Source organism: Canis lupus, chromosome 33, assembly GCF_048164855.1.
Source record: "Canis lupus baileyi chromosome 33, mCanLup2.hap1, whole genome shotgun sequence".
Taxonomy (NCBI): Eukaryota; Metazoa; Chordata; class Mammalia; order Carnivora; family Canidae; genus Canis; species Canis lupus.
The window spans coordinates 17,201,698-17,225,916 of record NC_132870.1 but is presented as its reverse complement, the minus strand read 5'-3'; the positions used below and the strand labels follow the sequence as shown (position 1 = coordinate 17,225,916).

Here is a 24,219-nt window from a genome sequence, read left to right as displayed (position 1 = left end):
TAAATGTCACCTGTTAAAGGTTTTCCCTCCATGACCATATGAGAGTCCTTCTCCTCACTTAGCTTTTTCTTCATCATCCCTATCTGTTTACAAATGTTCGTCTTCCTGTTTCAAAATTAAAAGCTGTACCCGGGAAAGGGCTCATATTACATGTTGCTATTAGTCCATCCCAGCACCCAGACCTGCATGTCGTGCACAGTAGGTACACTGTAAATATCTGTTGACTTAACTCTGAATCCTCTAACCCATAAACCCTCCTGGTTGACAGGTGTTTAGTATGCAGGTTCATATAATGCTAGCACTTAGTATTAAATTCCATACAAAAAGAAAACTAAGAAGAGTCCACATTTAATCTCACTCTCTGATGGATATTCATCTAGAGCCAAAGTAACGTTAGGTACATTAGTTTCCAGTCATAAAGGAAAAAAAGTGTACAAAGAAAATGTGTACAAGGGTAGGACAAGGCTGTCATCATCGTTGTGGTTCCACTAATACTCAGACACCCCTATGTCTTCTGAGGTGATGCAATATAATGTGTCAGTCAAAAATATTTAACTGGCAACTATGACCACTCTTTGGATAACTTGCACTCTATCCTCTTATACTCTGCAGAAGAAAGGAACAAGGTAAACAAGATGAAAGAATCATACAAATCCTGAAGAGAGGACACTCTTCAGGAGTAGTGTGAAATCTTCAGTAAAAGGGAGTTAAAAAAAAAAAAAAAAAAAAAAAGGGAGTTAAAGGGCATAACGAGATGAGATGCATGCCCTGGAATGGATTCTGTTAAATATTTTTGGAACTGATGAAAAAGTATTGATTGGGTATTAGATAAAAATGTATTGTCACAAGAGACGTGGGGATTGAATCAAGTTACAAGGGTATGTACTGTTAAGATCTCATTTTAGAATCAACATACCATTATACACAGAGGTGTTAATGACAGCAACCTCTGGGTGTTGGGAGTATGGTGTTATCTGTACTTTTCTATCATATACTCATTTCACTTCTGTAGTAAGATAAGTTTGAATTAAGAACAAACTTTTTGATATAATAACTTATGCCTTCTATATTCAAATGGAAATTTTTGTTTCCTTTAAACTAGGTAACTTGGGCAGATTTCTATTGGGAAATTTGCAGTACCACACTTTTGGTCTTTAAACCTGACTTGCTGGACATCCATCCCAGGTTGGTAACATTACGGAAAAAAGTTCAAGCCATCCCTGCCATTGCTGACTGGATACAACAAAGGCCCCAAACCAAACTCTAAGTAATGCCAGCTTGCAGCTTTATTGTTCTTCACAGCATCGCTTACATCAGATAAGAAGCTACAAAGCCTGCTCTGTAATCCACATCCACACACTGCCTTCCCTAGGCTCCATCTAGTGTTTCACTTTTGCCATATTCTGCTAAAAAAACAAAAAAATAGGGGGAAAAAATGGGGAAAAAAAAGAGCATTTAGTTTCCAGTATCTTCCCTCCTCCCCCTTTGCCTTAGAATAATTTCACATCATTTACAACTGAGAAAAAAGTTTACAATATAGGCAGGGCTTAGTTTTCATCCATTTCACCATGCACGGATGTCAGTCATAATGGTTAAGGAACACATTTCCCCCCAAAATGGTCTGGACTTCAGCTCTTATTACATAAAATACTGATTTTGCTGCTAGCTCTGCAGTCCACAAATCAGTGTGTAAATAACAGATGCACATCATGACCAACGACCAATCACATCAGTTCTTTCAAAGGCTGTTAATGATTGGTCACAACACATCTGTTATTCATGCACAGACAGCAAAATGTGTAGTTGCATTGCCTGCTTGTTTCTCAGTGATAAATCCACTCAAGATTTATAAAAAGTGGATAATTGAAAAGGGGAACTCATCAACAAAGATGAAAGTACAATAAAGAAATGAAAAGTAACAATGCTGGAGCCCAATTCAAATTGCACATAAATGGTAAGAACGGACTATGAGAACATTAACGCGCCTGCAGTTCAAGGGGCTCCAGATAAGTAGCCAGAAGAACTTGGCAAAGACAAACTTACTGACAGAAATGAGGAAAATAGTTGTCACAAGGATGATGTCCCAGAGGAAGTGAGACTGGTAAAAAGTTTCAGGTTAAAAGAACAGATATCAAAAGAATGAGAAGACAAGCTATAGACTAGGAGAAAATATTTGCAAAAGACCTGATACAGGACTATACCCAAAATACACAAAGAACTCTTAAAACCCAACAAAAGGAACCCAATTACAAAATGGACCAAAGACCTGAACAGACACCTCATTGAAGATATACACATGGTAAATAAGCATGTGAAAAAAAAAAAAAAGCAAAACATGATGTCACTAGGGAAATGCAAATAAAAACAGTGAGATACCATTACGTACCTATTAGAATGGCAAAATTTCAAAACACTGACAATGCCAAATGCTGGTAAGGAAACAAAATGAATTTTTTTTTTTTTTTCACTGATAGGAATGGTAGCTGGTAGGTAAAGATGCCTTGGGAGAGAGTTTGGCAGTTTCTTACAAAATTAAACCTACTCTTACCATATGTTCCAGCAATTATGCTTTTGGTACTTACCCAAAGTAGTTAAGAACTTAGATCCACACAAAAACCTATACATGGATGTTTGTGGCAGCCTTACTGATAATCACCATAACTTGGAAGCAACCAAGATGCCCTTCAGTAGCAAGTGGTTAAGTACACTGTGGTACATCTATACAAAGGAATATTACTCAGCACTAAAAAAGAAATGAATTATCAAGCCATGAAAAGACCTGGAAGAAACAAGTGCAGATTACTAAATGAAAGAAGGCAACCTGAAAAGGCTTTATACTCTGATTTCAGCTATGGAACATTCTGGAAAAGGCAAAGCTATGGAGACAGTAAGATCAGTGGTTGTGAGGGGTGAAGGGAGAAGGAGAGTTGAACAGGTGGAGTATAGAGAATTTTTAGGCAGTAAAACTATTCTGTATGCTACTTTTTAAAAAAGATTTTTATTTATTTATTCATGAGAGACAGAGAAAGGCAGAGGCCTAGCAAACTCCATGTAGGGAGCCCGATGTGGCACTCCATCCTGGGACTTTGGAATCACACCCTGCACAGAAGGCAGATGCTCAACCACTGAGCCACCCAGGCGTCCCCCTATTCTGTATACTATAATGGGTTTGTTAAACTCAGAACCTTGGGTGACTGTGTCAATGTAAGTTCACTGATTGTAATAAATACGTAACTCTGGAATGGGGGTGTTTACAAGTGAGGGAGGGGGGTGTTTATAGTGAGGGAGGCTGTACTTGTGTGGTGGCAGGGGTATATGGGAATTCTTTACTTTCTGCTCAATTTTGCTGTGAACTTAAAACTCCTCTAAGAAAGTCTATTAAAAAAGAAAAAAGCAGGGGTATTTCATGACACTGGAAATGCAAGAAAATGTTGGAAGGTGATCCAAACTTAGAATTATGATAATTTGCCAAGGTATAAAAAGAACGCTTACTTATATATGAAGGTATTATTAAAATTAATACATTTTTTTTTACAAAAGTAATATACCCTATCAGTTTCTTTTACTACTAAAATTAGTTTTACTACTTTTTTCATTTACCTATACATTTATAACCAACATTGTTTTTAATATGTTGAAAAAAATTTACAAGTCATGGAACAATCATTTTCTCCAATGAATAAGATTATTTTCCACAGTTTCAACCTGCAGTCATTTTTATGGTCCCACACTACCATCGAAAGCAAGCTGCCCGTATAATGGCTTTAAACAGCCATTTAAATAGAAATCGCCCAAGTAAGTGTGGGTTATCCCTCAACCCATTTTAAAGCATAATTATAGCATTGGAATATATTTTAGTTCAATTTGCATGTTCCTATTAATGTCTAATCTTAGTATGTCATGTTCTATATAGAAATAGATTAATGAAATAGATGAATATACTTGAAATGCAGAATAGAGGAAGGAGAACATGGTTGAGAGAAGCTAGAAATGCGGAGAGGATATAGGGGAATAAAGAAAAAGAAAAGTAAAATTCAGCTGTGTATGATTTTAAGGTGCTTCTTTCATCACAACGTTTTATAAAATGGAAAAGATGTTAAGTACTTTATACGTTATTAAGGATTATACATAAAAACAGTGTACTTCCCAAATAACTTGCTTCTCTGGTTCACATTTTCTTATCGCTAATGGCTGTTAATAATGATAATAGGTTATAAGTGAATTTCACTGCAACGTACTGTATAATGTTAATCAAAGCAATTTAAAGAAAAAAGTTATCTTTCATAAAAGAAACTCAAATAAAACTCTAGATAGTGAAGGTAGTAACTTTTCTCTTATGCATGTTCATTTTCTGCCATAAAATTACATACTCACAAGCTTTAATGAAAATAGAATTTAGTGAGAACTACAATGCTTACCTAACATGAATATTCACAGTAAGATCAGTCCCACTTGTTTACACAAATCACAATTCAAATATAAAATGCAACCACAGCAGGTTTCATAAGGAAATACTTCATTTCACTCACAGCATCATCATTGACCTTTAAATCATCTTTTTTTCACTGAAGGGGCAACACATCCCATTATCCCATCCTGTACCCAAGTTAAATGGCTCCTTGCTGAGTGACTGAGTATAAGAGAATTTAAATGAATCAGAGTTGCAGATTGTAATCCGAAAAAAACATATTTGGGGAAGAAAAGACTTAAAAGAATCAGTTCTTTAATTTTTATGGATGTTTAAGTGTCTTGCTTAGGGTCATGCAAATGGAAACCAAATCTCTGAATACTCCTCTCTAACCTCAATACAGTAACACCAAGAATTAGAAACAACAGTAGTTAATGATGTAATATAAAGATCTGTTGGTATAAAATTATCTCTTGTGCATATATAAATGTACGTATGTATGTGTGCATATGTGTATGTGTATACATGTATATAGTCTATGGGATCAGGAATACAGTTACAAAAACACATAAAGCATATGTCTTCTGCTGTTGTATTAAAAAATAAAAGTTGTCAGGGCACCCGGGTGGCACAGTGGCTGAGCGTCTGCTTCGGCTCAGGGTGTGATCCCGGGACCTTGGGATCGAGTCCCTCCTCATCAAGCTCCCTGCAGGGAGCTTGCTTCTGTCTCTGCCTCTCTCTGTCTCTCATGATTAAGTAAATAAAAATCTTAAAAAAAGAAATAAAATAAAAAATAAAAGTTGCTTCAGTTGGTCAAGATGATATTCCAACAACTATGGCTTTGCATGTTCTTTACTGGTAATGGATTGTAATGTTCACATGGACATCAGTCCAATGAATGAACTAGTAGAAATACATCCTAAGTAATAAATTCCAGTTTATTGAGAAATAGGCAATACTAAGCACAAATAATCTCATTTGTGCTCAATATTATATTTTTAAGGATCAAGGGAAGTGTTAGAAACTATTAAAAAGGGTGTGAGGATACCATTTATGATCACAAATATTTTTATTAAGCCCAAGACATAATAGAGCATTACAGGGAGAACCCAACTACATCTCAAAAAAGATAATATGGACTTAATAACAACAAAAGAAATAGCCTATTACTGAAGACATTAACAAAGAAAAGTTATGAGAAATCCATTATGAGATTTTAAAAGGTAGTATTTCCAACAACCTAAGTGATTTGGGTCCTGTGACGTAGGAGGAGGTAGTAATATTTGCAGATTCCTTCCAGCCCTGTTATACTAAAATATATCGATTATATTCACTATACCTTCAAGATTGGGTAAATCTACTGAATCATGAATTTTCAAGTCTATATCTGAAAATTGCTTTGCGAACTTCATTACTCTTCTAACTCCAGAGGATTCTATTACGTTAGCATCTTAGCAAATCAAGATGCCTGGAAAGTACAATCTCCAAAATTAACAAGTCTGTGATTTATAAATAAGTTTATTTATAATGATATTTACATAATAGAAACAAAACACATGAAACTCACAAGTTATACAAAGAAACTGATGTATAATAAAAACAGCAAGATAGACTGACAGGCAAAAATTTAAAGAAAGATTTATAAAGAGTTAAATATCAAATAGACAACTTTACTTCTTCTAAATTTCACTTTGTTACCCACACTGAATTGGAATTGAACAATGGCTCTCTCTTCAGGAGGTCCCATACTGGAAATTCTGGAAACTGATAAATTAGATTTTGAGAAATGTTTAAAGTTAATGACCTATTTCCATGCAGTATCTAATGCTGCCTTAATATGAAGTCACATTCAGTCGGCTTTGAAGTGAAATAGCCTGTTAATCTCTTCTGCCAGGGTAGACAAACGTCACCCACGCTTTGCTGATATGTGGAGACGTGGCAGGAATAAACTACTATTTAGAGAGTAAAGAGAAATGGAGCAGAAGTGACTGGGCAACAGTTTCAAGAGAAGCAAAAGCCAGGAGAGGGAAATCAATGAAAACATGCACAACAATAGGCAGAGTAATAAGCACAATTAGTGCAGTTGGGAAATGAACAGAAGGAATTAACCCATGGAGCAAGATAAGGGCTTCTTTGTTACTATTCACTGGAAAACAACTTAGTGCCTAGCCAAACAAATTTGTTTTAACAGAAATACTTGGAAGGACCTGGGGGTGTTAGTATATGGAATGCCACCTTTAAATTCAGGTTGAGTTCTTGTTGACAGTGGTGAACATCTGCTTCAAATAGCAATAAAATGAAAGCTATATAATCTATACAGCTGCATCCTTTAAACGAACAAAAAAAGAACTTCAAATAAGACAAGGAAAAACAAGACATAAGCATTGTCAAATAAGGCACATGTAAAAATCTACACACATTATCCAGTGAAAGACAATATATATATATTTGGAGGTAGAAATAATTACAAAAATACTGACATTTCTAAAGCATTAGCATATTTGTTACAAACAATCACCAACTAATCCCCATTCAGAAAACTGTTTTGTAAAATGATTATTCAACATCTTCAGGACTACATATTTGTGGATTTTTTTTTTTTTTTTTTTTTGAAATTTCACATGTAAGCATCTGGAGAATTCAGTTAGTGGCAAAAAAGTTGTCCATACTATGAGAAATGTAATATGGAAATTATAAAAAGTTATAAATGTTCGTAAACCCCATGGTCATCATAATGTAAATGTCCTTGAGTGCACCAAGTTGATATTTCCTCATCAATTAGGAATTCACAATTCTTAATTTCACAGGCCCATTGACGTTTTTAGTAACGTGGCTATATCTGCTGGCATAGTCCCTTCGTCACCTGCAGGTCAGAAAGGGACATTAAAAGTTTAACACAAATATTTTACGAAACATATTTTCTCTCCCTTTGGCGAATTTCTAATCATCTTTCAAGGCTCAGTTTGCTGCAGTGTCACTCATTGTTTAAAATGTTCAAGGGGCACCTGGGTGGTGCATGGTGCAGTTGGTTAAAGCAGCTGACTCTGGCTGCTGGGTCAGGTCAAGATCTCAGGGTCCTGAGATTGAGCCCTGAGTGGGACTCCACCACTTAGTGCAGAATCTACTTAAGTCTCTCTCTCCCTCTTCCTCTGCTCCCTCCACCCACCGTGCATGCTCTCTAAATAAATAAATAAATAAATAAAACCCACCCCAAAACAAACAAATAAAAACCCTTCACAAACCCCTACATATATTTAGGGATACTTCCTCTACTATGTTCATGTTCATATTGACAGCACAGTAATCTAGAGGCTAGGTTTCTGAGTTGACATAAATACAGATACCCATATTAATTTGGATCATATTCTATTCATATAGCACACAGTATTTACTACTCAGGTTTACTTGATAAGAACGGTTAATGTAACAAACTGAATACTGAAAACAAATCATTCATCTACACCCTTATTTTTAATCCAAAGACACAAACACTGATTTAGACTTAATTAGCACATCTAAACAAAACTGGGACAATGGAATACTGGTTGAAGATTAAACTGCCCACTGCAAATAAACTTCTCCAATGTTTCCCTCATATTTCAATTAAATGAGACTCTGGTATCTAGACACTTATGCAGGAAGCATCTGGCTTTTTTTTTTTTTTTTTTTTTTTAAGATTTATTTGAGAGCAAGAAAGAATGAGAGAAAGAGTGTGTGCACGCCCAAGTAAGGGGAGGTAGAGAGAGAATCTCAGACTCCCCACTGCACATGGAACCTGACATAGGGCTTGATATCACAACCCATGAGATCATAACCTGAGCTAAAATCAAGAGCCAGACACTCAACCAAATGAGCGACCCAGGCACTCCCAGGATTTTCTAAATTGGGAAAACATCTTTTATCAAAGTGATGTAGAATCTAGGTATCCTTGATTAATTCAATTAATCACTTACACAGTTTTTAGACAAACTGATTTATTAGTTTATAGTGACAATGATATAGTTGGCAATTCATTAAGTATTTATACATTGATAGCAATGAATAATCTTATAAATTAGATGTGGCTAAAATATAGTCAAATTAATCACTTTTCTCTGTCACCCATACATACCCCAATTATAATCTAAAATTAGGAGTACTTTTATTTACTCTTCTCCTTTCAGTAAAAAGCATATGCACAGAAACACAGATTATTCCATAAACTTATAAACTCTCAAGGAGTTTGCTGCCATCTTTGCCTTGAGGTTCATCCATAGACTTAATAGCCAATGAAATCTAAATTGAAACTCGTCCTAAATTAACTGACCGAATAACCAGACAGATCCAGAAGATAGTAAGACAACAAGAATGCCAAAGTACAAGACAAAAAAAGACTGTACAAAATTTAGTATTCTGGGAATGAAGGGAGAGGTGGAAAGAAGGAATAGGGATGAGGAGACTCTTCTAAGTTTGAAGATACCAAAGATATAATGCAATAAGATGCAATGTGTGAACTCTGGACCTTGTCTTTTTTTTTTTTTTTAAAGATATAAAAGACATGGCATAATTGGGAAAAATATATGATAATATTTTAAAATTACTGTTAATTTTCTTGGATATAATAGTGGTATTCTGACAACTTAGAGAGAATGCTGAAATATTCAGAATGACCTGTCATGTCTACAACTCACTGAAATGGTTCATGAGGGAAAAAAGGTAGATGACGCAAAATGTTTGTAACTGCTAAACTCATATTTTCAACATTTTTGCATGAAAATTTCCATATTAAAAGTTTTAAAAGGGGCAGCCCCGGTGGCGCAGCGGTTTAGCGCCGCCTGCAGCCTGGGGTGTGATCCTGGAGACCTGGGATCGGGTCCCATGTCGGTTTCCCTGCATGGAGCCTGCTTCTTCCTCTGCCTGTGTCTCTGCCCCCCTCTCTCTCTCTGAATAAATAAATAATTAATTAAGTAATTAATTAATTAAAAAAAGTAAAAGTTTTAAAAGGTAGAAAATTATAAGAGATTAAAGAAAAATAACACACCCAAACCAGAATCCTTATTCTAAAGCAATGGTTCTCTGACTAAATTTAGCATGTATCAGTACGCCAAGCAGATTACTGAATTCCATTCACAATTTCTGACTCAGTAGGGATGGAGATGGGCTTGGGAATTTGCATTTCAAGGCAATTTCCCAGGTGATATTGTTGCTATTGGTCCAGAGACTGCACTCTGAAAACCACTAAGGAAAATTCTAGAGACACAAAAGTCTGACAAGCATTTGAGAGGAATCATGGTATTTATCTTTCATAGTTTCGTGGAAATGGGGGCATACAGATTGTTAACAAGAAAGCACAGAGACAATCAATTACAAATATACTTTTTGTTTACAGTGGTAAAGAACCTCACCATGAGAGATGAAAAAGTACGTGTACTTTCATTAGGACAGTGTCAAATTATTTAAATGAAACCAAAAGCAAAGACGACAAAATCATTATAGTTAAGAGAATAACAACATCACTGTACCCTTAGCCTACCAAATAAAACACATACTGGAAAAAACTGATACACAAATAGCTATAACAAGAGGAAAATTTCCTACAGAAAGAGTGATAAATGGGGGAACGATTCTTTATAATTAAACACTTTAAAGGTTACAGCCTAAAAGCATAGTTGAAATAAGCTGCCAATTTAAGAAAAACTTGATGTGAACAAGTAAAATTTTAGACTAAACAAATTTATAGAAGTACAAATAATTTACATGAACTATGACTAGACATGACTGGATATACACCGGTCTCATCTGAAATACCATTAAAATGCCATGAAAAAAAGAAATCAGGGGCACTATACAGAAGAAAAAGAGAACAGAAAGAGAAGAGAAAAAACAGAAGAAAAAGACAACAGTGAAGAAAGTTGTCAACAAATTATGGAAGATGAAAAGCAAATGGAAGAATGGAAGCTGACTTTAGCAGAATGGACAAAGCAAAAACTTAAGTGTGCACAGGTAGAAAACGCAAGGTACTTCACACTCAGAATCTCACTATTCTTTCCCCCAGCCTGTGCCCCCACCCCCAAACTCAAGACACGGAGGTAATGCATGGTTCCTAAAGGATAGGAAACATACAGAGCTAAAACAGGTTGAAGAATAGAACATCTAAAGCCTGTCCAACAGAGCCAGCCATTTACCCCAGATACACAAATGAAGGTTTATTCTTTGAAAAGTTTGAATCAGAAGAATGCTAGATATGGGGCTAGTAGAAGACAATGAAACTATACTGGAATAGGAGAGTTAACTATGTAAATATGGCAACAGCCCTCCCTCCTCTGCTTCTCCTTAGCTCTAAGAATGCAGTCAGTAGTCATATACTGTATCTTCCACAATCCGTATTTCACAGAAGATTGACAAATTTGTTTCGGAGGAAATGAACCAGTCCATGAAAAGCAACCTATATAGTTAAAGATGGGAGGGAGTCCAACAATTAAACTGCTGAAACCCCAATTAACTATGATGGTTCTATCTAAAGACTTACTGTTGGAATAAAATCTATATATCTGGATAGGTGGCAGCTGCTAAATGAGAATAGGTATATAATTGTTTTAACTAAATTTGAAAAGATGCCCTAACAAAACACTCAGGAAAATGTGCTGTGTTGTGGAATAGGCCTTATGCATTCACGCTATTGCTTTTGCTAGATAATGTGAAATTGGCAAGTTGCCACCTCCACACAAAGCCTACTGTTTAAGTTATAATCATTGCAGTTGCTTCTTACTCAAACCTTCTCTATTGTCTGCCTACCCAACCTGAAGCACTCTGAAATGAATGCTATACAGAAGGACATGTACTAATTTTACCAAACATCTCTCTCTCTCTCCGCAAAGACATTAAAAATATACCAAACTCTTTATAGTACAGAGTTCCCAGCAAAATACTGGGACATAGTAAATATTCAGTGGAAGTTTGGGGAGTTGAAATGAACCATGATCAACATTAGTAATATCCTTACTTATTAGAATAATGATAAAACAGCTTGTTTTATCATCCAATTAAATTTAACATTAAATAAGAAAAGTAAGATGTAAAAGACTGCATGATAACTTGTGTAAAAGGGCGAAAGAATACATATACTTATTTACTTCTATCTGCAAAAACTAAATGGTCATATGCTAATAAAAGTCAATGTGTCACCATTTTTATGGGGAAATTGGATGATAGGGTGAGAAGGAGGCTTTTGTTTGCTTTGTATATCTTTTGAATCTTGAATTATGTGAATGTATTATCTTTTTAAAAATATAAAACTTTAAAAATTATACCTTTTAAAAAGATGGAATGAAGAGGGTTCTCTTAGAGGGTTCTTTTTAGTACCCAATCTACTTCAATCTGAAATTTTAAATTTTTTAGTAAGAAAATGCATTTATTGCAATCTAGTGCATTAAGTATTTGCTGGTCAAATGGGATTAATATCAATGTTGCAGTTCTTAATAAATTAATACTATGCCATGTATTTAAATCCTTTGGATTTATATATATTACTTATATACTAAGTAAATCATAACATTGTGTATAAAATTATAGACCTAATTTTATTTGGGGGATGTTTTGGTGTCAAGAGATAAGGGACGGAAGAGACAGAATTTTCCAAAATCAAGTGTTTATATCAATTCTAGCAAAATAATGTTAATTATTATAATACTTATTGAGTACGCTTATCGTCTACCATGCCATTCCTACACTGTATGGCAGTAAGGATCTGGCCCATTTTTGCTAAACTTTTGCTACTGCTAATTTGATGCTTTTTCTTCAATAAATACTGAAGTTTCTGCTTACAAACAACTTACCTTCATCTACTGTGGTCATATCTTGTTCTAGTTTCAATTTCTGTTGGTTAATTTTTAGCATGGATTCTTCAATTGTCCCTTGGCTTATCAGTTTTATAACTAGTACTTCTCTAAAGAAAAAAGAAGATATGTCTGTTGGTTACTTAATATAAAATTATTTAGATACATATAAGCTACATAAAACACCTTAGAGTTCAGTAAGAATAATCTGAAGATTATATAACAAATAAATCCATAACTATAAATTGCTTTTTATTCAAACTACTTAGGATTGACATTTTCTGAGTGTATGTAACTTTTAAATGACCCTTCTTATTAATCTAAGATATCTGTACTCCAAAAATTACTGGTAAAACTTACTACAACAAACAGTCTGGGTTCAGATAGGTATTCCATTTTTAAAAGGAACATGCTAAACAAAAACACTAAAAATAAAAATATAAATAAAAAGGAACATGCTTTGCTTGCCAGGTTCCACTAAATTACTCAGTACGAGAAGAAAGAAAGTGTGGTGAACCACAAAGAGTACACAGGAAGTTTTAGTGCCATACTAGGTACAGATAAATCTTTGGTTCTTATTAATTTCTTTTAGAAATACAGTAATATATTCCACAGAGAAGACACTGATTATTGGCTACTTACATGGATAGCAGAGTTGAGTTTATAGGTATTTGCACCTCTTTTTGGTCCAATGTCAAAATGACCCTTCATCTAAAATACCTACAACTCAAATAATGTATTTCCTAAAGGATAATAGGGTAGCAATAGTATACATATTATTAAGTCTATCTGGCACTTAAATGGTCTAACAAACAAGCCTTTTCAACTACTAATTTTTTCCAAAGGGGCTGAACCATTGATAATATTTTGTTTCCATCAGCTGCAGAACTATTTTGGGGGGGTGGGGTGGGGGAGGTTATTTTGCTTTAACTAAAAGACAGACAATATTCTACTATTCTGTACAAATTAAATTAGCATTTAGTTAAAAATAAATTTCAATTCAAAACACTTACTTAGTCTGGCCTACTCTGTGGCATCTATCTTCTGCTTGTTTGTCATTGTAAGGGTTACAGTCAATATCATGAAGTATAACAACATTTGCTGAAGTTAGGTTTATTCCCAGTCCACCAGCTTTTGTTGACAGTAGAAACACAAAGATATCCATGTCGGTGTTAAACTCGTCAATTAGGTGAATCCTATAAAATAAATATATTAGGTTAAATTTCACTAAAATGTGTATAACTAAAACTAAAAACAATCACACTACATGGAAAAAAACCCTGATGATGTAAATGGCAATATAGTTACTTTTCCTGCAGTTATTTTATTGATAGACCTTCCCAATTAACCAACTTCTTTTCTATACCATTTCTCTTTCTCCTAATTCTTACTTTAATTCAACTATTGAGGTTTGAGTAGTCCTAAAGAGTTATTTTCTCCTTTGTTGAATGACTTCTAGCTTAATTTAGCATATGGCTTTTCAATCTTCAGCCTTCTGAGAAATCTGTTAGTAGCTGCTCTTGCTACCAGATGAACTAAAGATCTCAAGATCAAACTAGAGCAGTGTATTCTCTTTTAGCATGACTTCTATCTTTAATGTGGGAAAAAAGATTCATTTTGGCTGATAAAAAATAAACTAAAAGATATAATGCAGTTTAAACTTACTAGAAAAAGTATTCCCCCCTTTTTTGAAGACAATCTTTTACTCTTTGGGAATTAAAAAAAAATTAAAAAAACTAAACTCATTCAATTATATTAAAATATGAAAAGCCCCAAATTTTAAAACAATCTTGGTTTCAAGGTAAGGTGCTTCAAGGCTCTGAATGAATTTTAAAGGAGAAAAACATTATAAATTCTAATCAGATATCAAAATAGATTTCTATACAATTCAGATCAGAAATTGAGAAAATTTTCCTTAAAGCAATGATTTGAAATAACCATACAAAAGACTCAAAGCAATATAATTCAATCAAATATTTTACATATATTTAAAATTCTAACATTTACTCTTACTCTTTGAAAGGGAGGTGGAGATTTTCTGAAACTAAAGTGAAGTATACCAACCTTTCAGAAATCTGAGTCTTCCCATCTAATCTGAGGTATCTATGCTGATGATGTTTTAAGAGAACCTCTAGAATATCCAGCATCATGGTAAATTGGCTAAATAATACAACTCTATCACCCTGTGAAAAAATATATATGATTAGATACATGGGAAAATAAAATTATAAGTATCTAATGATCAACTGCTTCTTTAATGAAAATCAAGTAATCGTAGCAAAGGTAAATTTCTTGTTATACATAAGTAACTTCTAACTTCAGACCTAAAATTTAATTTTCAGTTTTGGTTTTTAAAGACAGTTAATGAAAACTACAAAAGTACTATTTAAATTATGATGATAACAAATTTAAGCGATTTCATATATAAATGGGCAGTAGTACTTAAATAACATGGTATATTCAAAATACTAATTTTAAGGCAATCTTACAGATTGTCACTTATGAAATAATGGCATTTAACATTATTTTTTAAAAATCATCAATCCTGGGGAGAGAACCTGAGTGGCTCAGTTAGTTAAGTGTTTGCCTTTGGCTAAGGTCATTTCTTCAGGGTCCTGGGATTGAGCCCCTTGTCAGGCTCCTCGCTCAGCAAGGAGTTTCCTTTTCCCCTACCCTCTCCCTCTGCCTCTCTCCCCAGTTTGTGCTCTCTCCCTCTCTCTCTCAAATAAATAAAATTTAAAATAAAATAAAATAAAATAAAATACAATAAAAAAATCAATACATATGTATTCTACTAACTTCTATTTTTCTGAGACTCAACAGAGGAAAAGTAATCAGGAAAACATATCCCCAAATATATCCCCTAAATGATCAAATCACTAATTTCTAGAAACATGTATAACAGACATAGGTTAAAACTTCAAGAAAGTCAGATCATGCCAGAATTATTTTAAAGAAGTTTAACTGGACAAACACAAGAGGAGTGGCATTCTTCATTACCTTCTGTTTCAATTCAGATAAGATGCATCCTAAAACTCGGAATTTTCCAGAATCTAAAATCAAGTCCATATCTAACTGGAAATTATTAATATGTCGATACTGTTTACAAAGTACATGTAATTCAAAGTCTGTCATAACTTCCATATCCTCAAAGATCAAGTCAGGGTTAGCCTCACAATGTGTAGGTTCCTTAAAACAAAACAGAACAGTACACACTTCAAAATGAAGATATAATATTTATTTTCTAGGTACAATAAAGGGGTAAAAGTCTTTATTGTTTTAGGGATAACATCCTAAAATATTTAGAGATGAAATAATGTCTAGACTTTGGGTCACAATAATCCCGGGGAAGAGTCTAGATGTAACGAGAGTAATGCCATTCTAAATAACTGTAAAAAAAAAAAAAAAGGGTGACTATTAAATGGGCAGAGGATTTCATTATACAATTCTCTCCACTTGCAGCACGTTTGAAAATTTTCCATAAAAATTTAAAATAATATAAAAACATTTAAAAAAGAAAATAGTTGCTTGTAACACAAAGACTATAAAGAACTACAGGTGAGTGCTAAGGGAGAATGAGTTGAACCTTATGTTTAACAGTGTTAATAAAGCTTAAGTGTTAATATACTACAAAATCCTTACCTTTAGCATAAGCTGAGACATTTCCTTGAGCTTTTCAGCTGTGTAATATTGGCGATGTAATAAAGGATGATTGGCCATTTTTCTCAACTGCATCATGACATTGCACATTTCTGTGCTTTTTTCTGTGATTCCAAGGGCACACATTAGAAACAAAACACAAACAAAACCCAAGTTGATAGCTGTTTGCTGAAATAGATCTCAATGCAAATAAAGTTTAAAATTATTTCTTCAAATTCTAAGTAATTTTTTAAATTGAGCAAATCCCAGTATAACATGATTAAACAAAATGTAGCTCCAGTACAGGATTATTTTTCACATGAAATTGTAAAAATCAGATTATACCAATGTTATTGATAGATTTTTTCAATCTGTTGAAAAGACCCAAATAGAGTTGCTCCTGTTTCTCTGACATTGCACACAATTCAATTTGGTCTTTCTTGGGGGGTAGCTGCTTGAGAACCTGAGAAAGGAAAACAGTTCAAGCAGATCATTTAAATAAAGAAAACAGTTCTTAAAAAAAAAAAAAATCATAATAAATATGCAGATAAGTTACCTCTTCTTTTACCCTTCTGAGAATAAATGGTTTTATAATTTGTTTTGCGTGTGCTATTCTCTCCTTCTCATATATACTTTGCTCATCTGCTGATTTCTAAGTAAATAAAAGAACATATCCTTTTAGAAATTACTCATTTAATGATCACAGTAACAATATTATATAACATGAAAGTCATCCTCAATACAATGAGTTATTTTCCACAGAAACTCACTTCATTCTGGATAGAATTTCACATTTCAACTCTGGACTATAATCTACTTCTTCAACCTCCATATATATTTTGAAGTTTCATGTATTCTGCTGAGCTAATAAAGCTGAATGTTCTAGGATGGTGTTCAGAAGTTTAAGTCATAACTAATGAAATATAACTAATTACCAGACAAGCTCTCACGAAAGTGTATGTGTACTCGGTATGTTTAAAGAGGAGGGGGGGGAAGGGGAAGAGAAAGAAAGTTAAGTAGAAAACTTATTTGTAGAAAATGACCCCAAAAGAAAGCTGGTACAGGTGATGTAAAATATGTGATCTAAAAGACAGGGATAGTTCCTAGTCAAGACTTGTTAACTTTGGAGAATTAAAGACATGAAATTTCATTCTAAGATGTGAAGCAGTCCTCCATATTCTATAATTTACTAGGCCATCAAGTGGGAGTGAATTCATCAGTGGAAGTTTAAAAGGCAGTTAATTTGCAGTGGAACAATATCATAGAGAATTTTTGCAAAATATACGTGACTTGAAAGAGAGTCACGAATCTATATAAACATTGCTTTACTGGGAAATTTAGAAGTGCCTGAAGGCTATACTGTCCTTTTTCTTTTTAATGCTTATTTTTTAAAAGCCTTATTTATTTATTGAGAGGAGGGAGTGGCAAGAGAGGGAGAGTGGGAGTCTCGAGTGGACTCCCTGCTGAGCTGGGAGCCCAACATGGGGCTCGATCCCAGGACCCCAAGATCATGACCTGAGCTGAAATCAAGAGTCAGATGCGTAACCACTAAGCCAACCAGGTACCCTCTACTGTACCTTTTCTAAGCAACATGCAGAAAATTACTCAGATTTTCTTTGAAATAGGATTTCTTGAGTGTAACTGTAAGAAACTGTTACTTTGGGGTACCTGGGGTGGCAGAGTAGGTTGAGGGTCCGCCTCAAGGCTGTGGCTCAGGTACTGGCCTGCAGGTCGAGGGCTCAGCCAGGAGCCTGCTTGAGATTCTCCCTCTCCCCACCACATTTGCACGCTCTCAAATCAATCAATAAAACTTAAAAAATTGTTACTTTTGAATTTATGGATTTTTATTTCAAAACATATTTCCCAGTACAGGAATTTTCTAGATATTCTACCTTTGTCCAGTTCTATAGTTTACCTATAAAGAAATGCTACTAATTTACCTAATTTTTGTAAGGTAAATGCAATAACCAAACTTTCCCCATTTATTATAGATCTGAGCTCTCCACTAATTTAAAATTGTCATTTCAGAAATTTAGGATATTAAAACCAAAACTTCTGGATACTAATTACAGAAGTCAGCAATTTATCTCCCATTGTATTTTGGCTGACTTCCCAATTCATCCAAGTATAGGGATATCAATTACTTAAATTTATTTGATAATGCATATACACTATGAAAAGAAAAAAAGACAAAAGGCAAAAGAGAAGAATGGCCTATATAAACCACAAAGTAACATATCTGGAAGAAAATATAAATTTATGCTTACTGTCTTAGAAGAAAACATTCTTCGTATTTCACTGGTGCTACTACTAAACATGTGTGGCATAACAAAATTCAACAGTGACATGAGTTCTAAGAGATTATTCTGTACAGGTGTGCCTGTGAGCAGCAATCGGTTATTTGCCTGTGAAAGTAAAATTTAGATTAGCTTTTTTTTTTTTAAGAGCCAAGTCCTTCTTGTCTATATTCTTCAGTAGGAAAGAAAAAATTAAAACCATTATTAATAATGTAACATTCTGTGATAAAAGACTAGTAATTTAGAAAAATTATCATCTATTTTATTTTAAGGTACAATATATAAAACTAATTAATGGTTTCATTTTGTAAGTGGGTACCTAGATTGTACTTGATATTCATAAAGTTTATCATATAGAGCAGGGGTTGGTAATTTGAAGCTCATGACCTAATGGTTTTTACACACTTTTTTAAAGGGTTATAAAACAAAACAACAAAAGCAAAAAACAAGTAGCAGAGGATGGCTCATAAAGCATAAAATATTTTCTGGACCTTTACAGAAAAATCCACTGACCCCTGAAATAAAGTACTAATACATTAAAACATAACTAAAACTTCATTATAATTGGAAATATTCACAAAGTACTCTCTTACATTAATTGTCATTAGGTGCTGGTAGCGGATGGAGCCCATATTCTTCAGCATATGGCCCTCATCAAAAATCGCGTAATTAAGTTTTAGCCGTCGAAACAGACTACGATCATCAGAACTGCTGATTGCACAATTATACCTGTCACCAAAAAAAAAAAAAAAAAAAAAATTCTCTAAGGCTATCCCTTTAGGAGCCTGGACCACAGTGAGCCTTCATGTTTTGCAAAATTATTTTTATTTATACATTTCTAATAGCCAGTACCTGAAAGATACTAGACATAGTAGGTGTTCAAAAAATTCTGATGCACTTGTATACAATCATTATTTAGGTACATGTAGCCAAGTTATAAAAGCTGCAATGGGTAGGTAAAGGGAAATTTTAATGTTATAATTAGACAACTTCTACACAATGAGGAAGAAGCCAATTTGGGTATAATTTATATGTAATCCACAATTGTTAAACACTTTGCTTCATTAACTGTTCTATTTTCAGAACAAAAGCAACAAAAAGAAGACATGAAATGAAGATATTTAAGAACATAATTCTACTGTATTAAACTAGCACAGTACAACATCCAAGAAAAAAAGTTAATAGTAGCTAGCAGTACTAGACTATATATGAAAATGAAGTCCATTTTATGTTGAAAAGATGAATTTTGGATTCATCTTTTAATCATAGCCTCCTATAGAAGTCAGCAGAAGGAAATAATAACTAAATACTGTCAGTTAATATGAAGCTTGAAATAACCTACATTTAAAAATGCAACATGAAAGCATTAGATTCTCTGCTAGATATTTACACTAAATGGTTACTACCAAGTAATGACTAACTTATTCAAAGTTTTATATTCTATCCTATTTTAACTATGTTTTTTCATTTAGAGTGAGATTCTCCTATATTTAATAATTATTAACATTAATAATTAACACTTATGAGTTAAAATATTACAAATCTTTTTAATGGGATATCTTAAATTTTACTTTAATACAAAGAGTCCTATAAAACTATGCTATCAGTGGACAAAAATCAAGTGGACAAAACCTTTTTATAAGCACTACCAGCCACCTGTTATACTAATAAAAAACTGAAAAATGCCTGAATTCTTTTTTTTTAAATGCCTGAATTCTTAACCTAAGTCATTCCATTAATTTGTTGCATAGTTCTTAGCACCAACTTCATATTACTAATAGATTGCAAATATATTTTTTTTAATTTGATAACTACGCAATATCTCCCCTCCAACATTTTTTTTTCTCAATACTTACGTGGTCACAATTACATTATATTCTTCATATTTACTATGGATGTTATATCTAATTTGTTTACGTTCTTCTTGAGAGCCTACAATTTAAAAACAACACACCCATACTGGTTACATTTACTGTACTTTACTGTATTATTAGGATTTTTAAAATATTTCCAATTAAAGCAAAATGACATTCTTACCATAGTAACAGAGCACCTTTAAAGTGGGGCACCATAAATTAACTTCCCTTAACCAGTTATCTAGGAAACAAGAGAGGCATTATTTGCATCTTCTATAAAAGGTTAGATGTATGCAGTGAAATGAGTTCTAAACAGAAATCATTCTTTTGCAAAATAATACAAAATTTAAAAAAAAAATCACAGACCCATTACAATTTTACTCCTAATGTTTAAAATAATTTTGAAGAGGCAGAAAATGAAAGGTAGAGAACTAACCATTATATTTACAGGTGATGATTAAATTCCAATTTAAAGAGTTTTTTTGGATTATGTCCACACGTATATTCACTTACGCTAGTCTACATCTAATCAATTAATAAAGGAGCAATTTCAGTGGGAATGAACTGTATACTTTCTGATTCAATAAATGTTTAATTAACAATTTAAAAGCACTTGTTTCTCTTAAATTACTCATTAAATTTTTTTTCATTAAAACAACTGGTTAAGTATTAGAAAAATTATCTTATCGATGGTCCTTGATCCATAATAATTTAAAAGCTGAATAACTGACTTGTATTTAAGTTATTTTCTTTTAAAAGATGTCTGGTACAATCAAACACACATACATACACATACTAAAAGGGGAAAAAAGTGTAAGGAGACCACAGAATTAATATTCACCTTCACAAACTAAGAAATCACACGTAACAGTTTTCCTTCTCCCTATATAAAACACTATACAGTCAAGTATGGTTGTTCACAGTATTACAAACCTATAGTTGATGCGGGAACAACGATCAAATGAGGACCTTTATTACCCTCCTGATAAAGGTATGCCAGGAATGCAATGGCTTGAATAGTTTTTCCTAGGCCCTAAAATTAAATGTTTAAAAGACAATATATGAAATTTAAAAACAAACAAAAAATACTGGAAAACACAAAAGGAAAAATAGTATTTCTGATTTTATTTTTGATTCCCCATAATGCAATCCTGTAAGAACTCTACCATGTTCTTAGTGCTCAGTGACAGATAAAACAGATCATAACCTCCAAATGATACTATGACTTAGTTTAACGAGCAGGTTGTATTCTAAGTGCTAGTTAAAAAGTGACACATATGAACATGGAAGAGCTTTGCAATGCATTTAAAGGACATAATTTTGGTAGTTTATATAAAACAAATTTTAATACATACTGGGTAGATTAAGAACAATGTTCTAATGACTAATTGGATTTGAACATATGCCCATCCTCTTACCCACTAATTTCACTTCTAAGAGTATATTCAAGAGATAGGAGAACATAAGTCCACAAAGAGACCGGAGTAAGAATGTTGACAGTAGTTTTATCATGATAGCCAAACACTGGAATTGACTTAAATGTCCTTCCACAGAAGAATGATAAACAAGTTGTAGCATATTTATACTAGGGACTACTTCATGCCAATAAAACACCAAACTACTGACACATATGATTCTCAGTAACTTTATCATGCATCAAATGAACCAGAAACAAAAGGTATATACTATATGGCTCTATTTATATAAAATTCAAAATTCAAAAAAAAAAAAAAAAAAGCTATGGTTTAGGCATCCAAATAATGGTGGTGGTAATAACTGAAAAGGAGCATGAGGGAATTTTCTGGGATGATGGGAATGTTGATCTGGGGAGGTAGTCACATGGGTGCACATATACATTAAAAAAAAAAATCACGAAGCTGAACATTTATGCATTTTACTACAAATAAATTATACATCAATGAAGGTTTTTTTTGTTTTGTTTTGTTTTTTGTTTCTAAAGGCTATTAAGGAGGAGCTAAACATTACCAACTGTTAAGACCTGAATTGCCCTCACTGCCAAATTTATGTGTTGAAGCCCTATCCCCCGATGTGACTATATTTGTAGAGAGGGCCTTTAAGGAGGTAATTAAGGTTGTGAGATCACAAGGATGGGAACCCAATCCTCATCTTAAGAAAAAGAGACATCAGGGATGGGTGCATACAGAGAAAAAGATATGTAAGGACACAGTGAAAAGTGTCCACCTGCAAATGAAGGAGAGAGGCCTCAGGAGAAACCAAACTGGCCAACACTTTGATCTTAGGTTTCCAGCCTCCACAGCTTTGAGAAATAAATTTGTTGTTTTAGCCACCCAGTCTTTATAATGGGAGCCCTAGCAGACCAAGCAAGATACTAACATAAATATAGTGCTTTACAGGTTACAAAAAGTTTTACAAATTATACCTCATTTGATGCCAAATAATACCACATTTTTCTAATATTGGCTGAGATTAGATCATTTGGTAAGGATCAGCCCATGAAAGGCAAAGCTGGGGCCCCACATCCAGATTTGATTCTCATGTCCAGCTTTACACAACTGTAATGTTCTATATTCTATATCTAATTCTATAACTATTTTGAAATTCTGCCTATATTATTTAATTTTCTATCAGATAAATAGCATCTTTGTTATAAGGATAGTATGATGTACATGTGGGAAGTCTTTTTTTTTTTTTTGGGAAGTCTTAAAATACAAAAGATCACTAGAAGCAAACTACGGACTAGGATAACTATGTTAATTTTTATTTTGATAATACATACAATGTATTACATACAATGTAATTTAGGTGTATTTAATAAACATTTTCTCCAATGAACACGACCAATTTTTATTAAATCTTTTAAAGGAGGAAGGACATTAAGGTTAAATTAAAGGTTAAGTTTCTATGTGACAATACCTGAACTACTGGCTGTAATGAACTTCCTTAGTTTAGCTTCAAGCAAATGTGATTTGGAGAAAAAGAAAAAAACACCTCAGGGACATCTAACAAAAGTAAAATGGCTGAAATGATGTTGCTGATAAATGTGTAGATTTATTTAAAGGTACCTACAAATTTCAAAAGAAGCTATAGAAAAGTACACATAACAAAATCTCATTTAGTATTTTATACATATGTATATATATGTATGTGTACATGTGCACACACACACACACACACACACCTGCAGAAGAAAATAATATGAAAAGAGACACATCAAAATAATACTTATTTCAAGGAGGTAGGTAGTGATCTTGATTTTTATTGTATTTCCTATAGTCTAATTTTTAAAATGCCTATTTATTAACTTGATAATCAAAGAAAGTAAGCCCATTTTTCATTCTGGGAGGCAATGAAGAGGCTAAAGCTAAGAGAAACAATAGAAAATTAGAAGGGGTGATTGGGGTACTAAAAAACTGAAATGAGAACAGTAAACTACAGGGGTCAAGGGAAAATTTCTATTTTTAAGTGACAGAAAGAACGCCTTTTAACGACAAATCAGAAATAGAGTACCACTTACCATTTCATCTGCCAAAATGCCATTAAGTCCATGTTTATGTACCAATGCCAGCCAATTCAAACCAACCTTCTGATAGGGCTTGAGTGACAAACTGGTAGAGAGAGTGACCAAATATTATGGATTTGTACTTCTATTAGTTTTCTGATGTGACGTTTAAGTTTATAATCACACAAAAGCTGAAATACCTATGCCTAGTCTTTCTTACCTTTAACCTGTTATAGAAGCTATTTATATTTAATTAAGAAATTGAGCCTAAAACACAATACTTTTTTTCTATTTTATCAAATTTTATTTTGTATTTATTTTTCTTCTGGCTATAAGAATTATAAAAAAATTTCCATATTCGGTCATAATGTAATGCCACCAAATTCCATAAATGATCAGAATATTAACTGTAACATGTTACTAACCTAATATTTATACTTGAAAATGGTATTGTATGGATTTGAATTTTAACCACATCGAGGAACCTGAAGTATTAGGACAACTCAAGCTTAATTTGCTTCTTTGCCGGGATGACTGAATAAACACTTTCTGAATAAATGTCAATCACCTCTAGTATCAATGGTATATGTAATTCAGGAAGGTATATGTATGTGTTTATTTGTCTTTGAACTATGTATGAATGTAAATTTGCTAGACATCAATGAGTGTCCATGAGTGGAAAGTAGCAGGCAAGTGTCAAAATCTCATTTAATTTGTAAACACA

The 24,219-nt window shown here is 33.3% G+C and overlaps 2 protein-coding genes across 15 annotated transcripts in view; one reads left to right on the top strand and one right to left on the bottom strand.

Moving 5' to 3' along the window:
• HPGDS (hematopoietic prostaglandin D synthase) overlaps positions 1-24,219 on the top strand; it is a 59,745-nt gene that overhangs the window by 23,035 nt on the left and 12,491 nt on the right. For 2 of the 3 annotated variants that reach the window (XR_012023264.1, XM_072810238.1), the window contains exon 6: positions 1,103-1,185. Coding sequence is in view for 2 of the 3 variants with exons in the window: in XM_072810238.1 (XP_072666339.1) it covers positions 1,103-1,185 (83 nt within the window). In the remaining variant the exon portion in view is untranslated. Of the gene's footprint in view, positions 1-1,102; positions 12,218-24,219 lie in introns of those variants that run through there. The other variant, XM_072810237.1, reaches the window with a different exon arrangement.
• Positions 5,909-24,219, bottom strand: part of SMARCAD1 (SNF2 related chromatin remodeling ATPase with DExD box 1) — a 78,262-nt gene continuing 59,951 nt past the window's right edge. For all 12 annotated transcript variants that reach the window (XM_072810235.1, XM_072810227.1, XM_072810231.1 and 9 more), the window contains 14 exons: positions 23,511-23,601; positions 20,948-21,047; positions 20,196-20,255; positions 20,015-20,090; positions 18,752-18,887; positions 18,129-18,266; positions 16,418-16,513; positions 16,207-16,324; positions 15,865-15,986; positions 15,223-15,411; positions 14,287-14,405; positions 13,236-13,418; positions 12,223-12,332; positions 5,909-7,271 (listed from right to left, as the gene is read on the bottom strand). In XM_072810235.1, the coding sequence (XP_072666336.1) occupies positions 7,210-7,271; positions 12,223-12,332; positions 13,236-13,418; positions 14,287-14,405; positions 15,223-15,411; positions 15,865-15,986; positions 16,207-16,324; positions 16,418-16,513; positions 18,129-18,266; positions 18,752-18,887; positions 20,015-20,090; positions 20,196-20,255; positions 20,948-21,047; positions 23,511-23,601 (1,600 nt within the window). In that variant the 3' untranslated portion in view covers positions 5,909-7,209. The remainder of the gene's footprint in view (positions 7,272-12,222; positions 12,333-13,235; positions 13,419-14,286; positions 14,406-15,222; positions 15,412-15,864; positions 15,987-16,206; positions 16,325-16,417; positions 16,514-18,128; positions 18,267-18,751; positions 18,888-20,014; positions 20,091-20,195; positions 20,256-20,947; positions 21,048-23,510; positions 23,602-24,219) is intronic.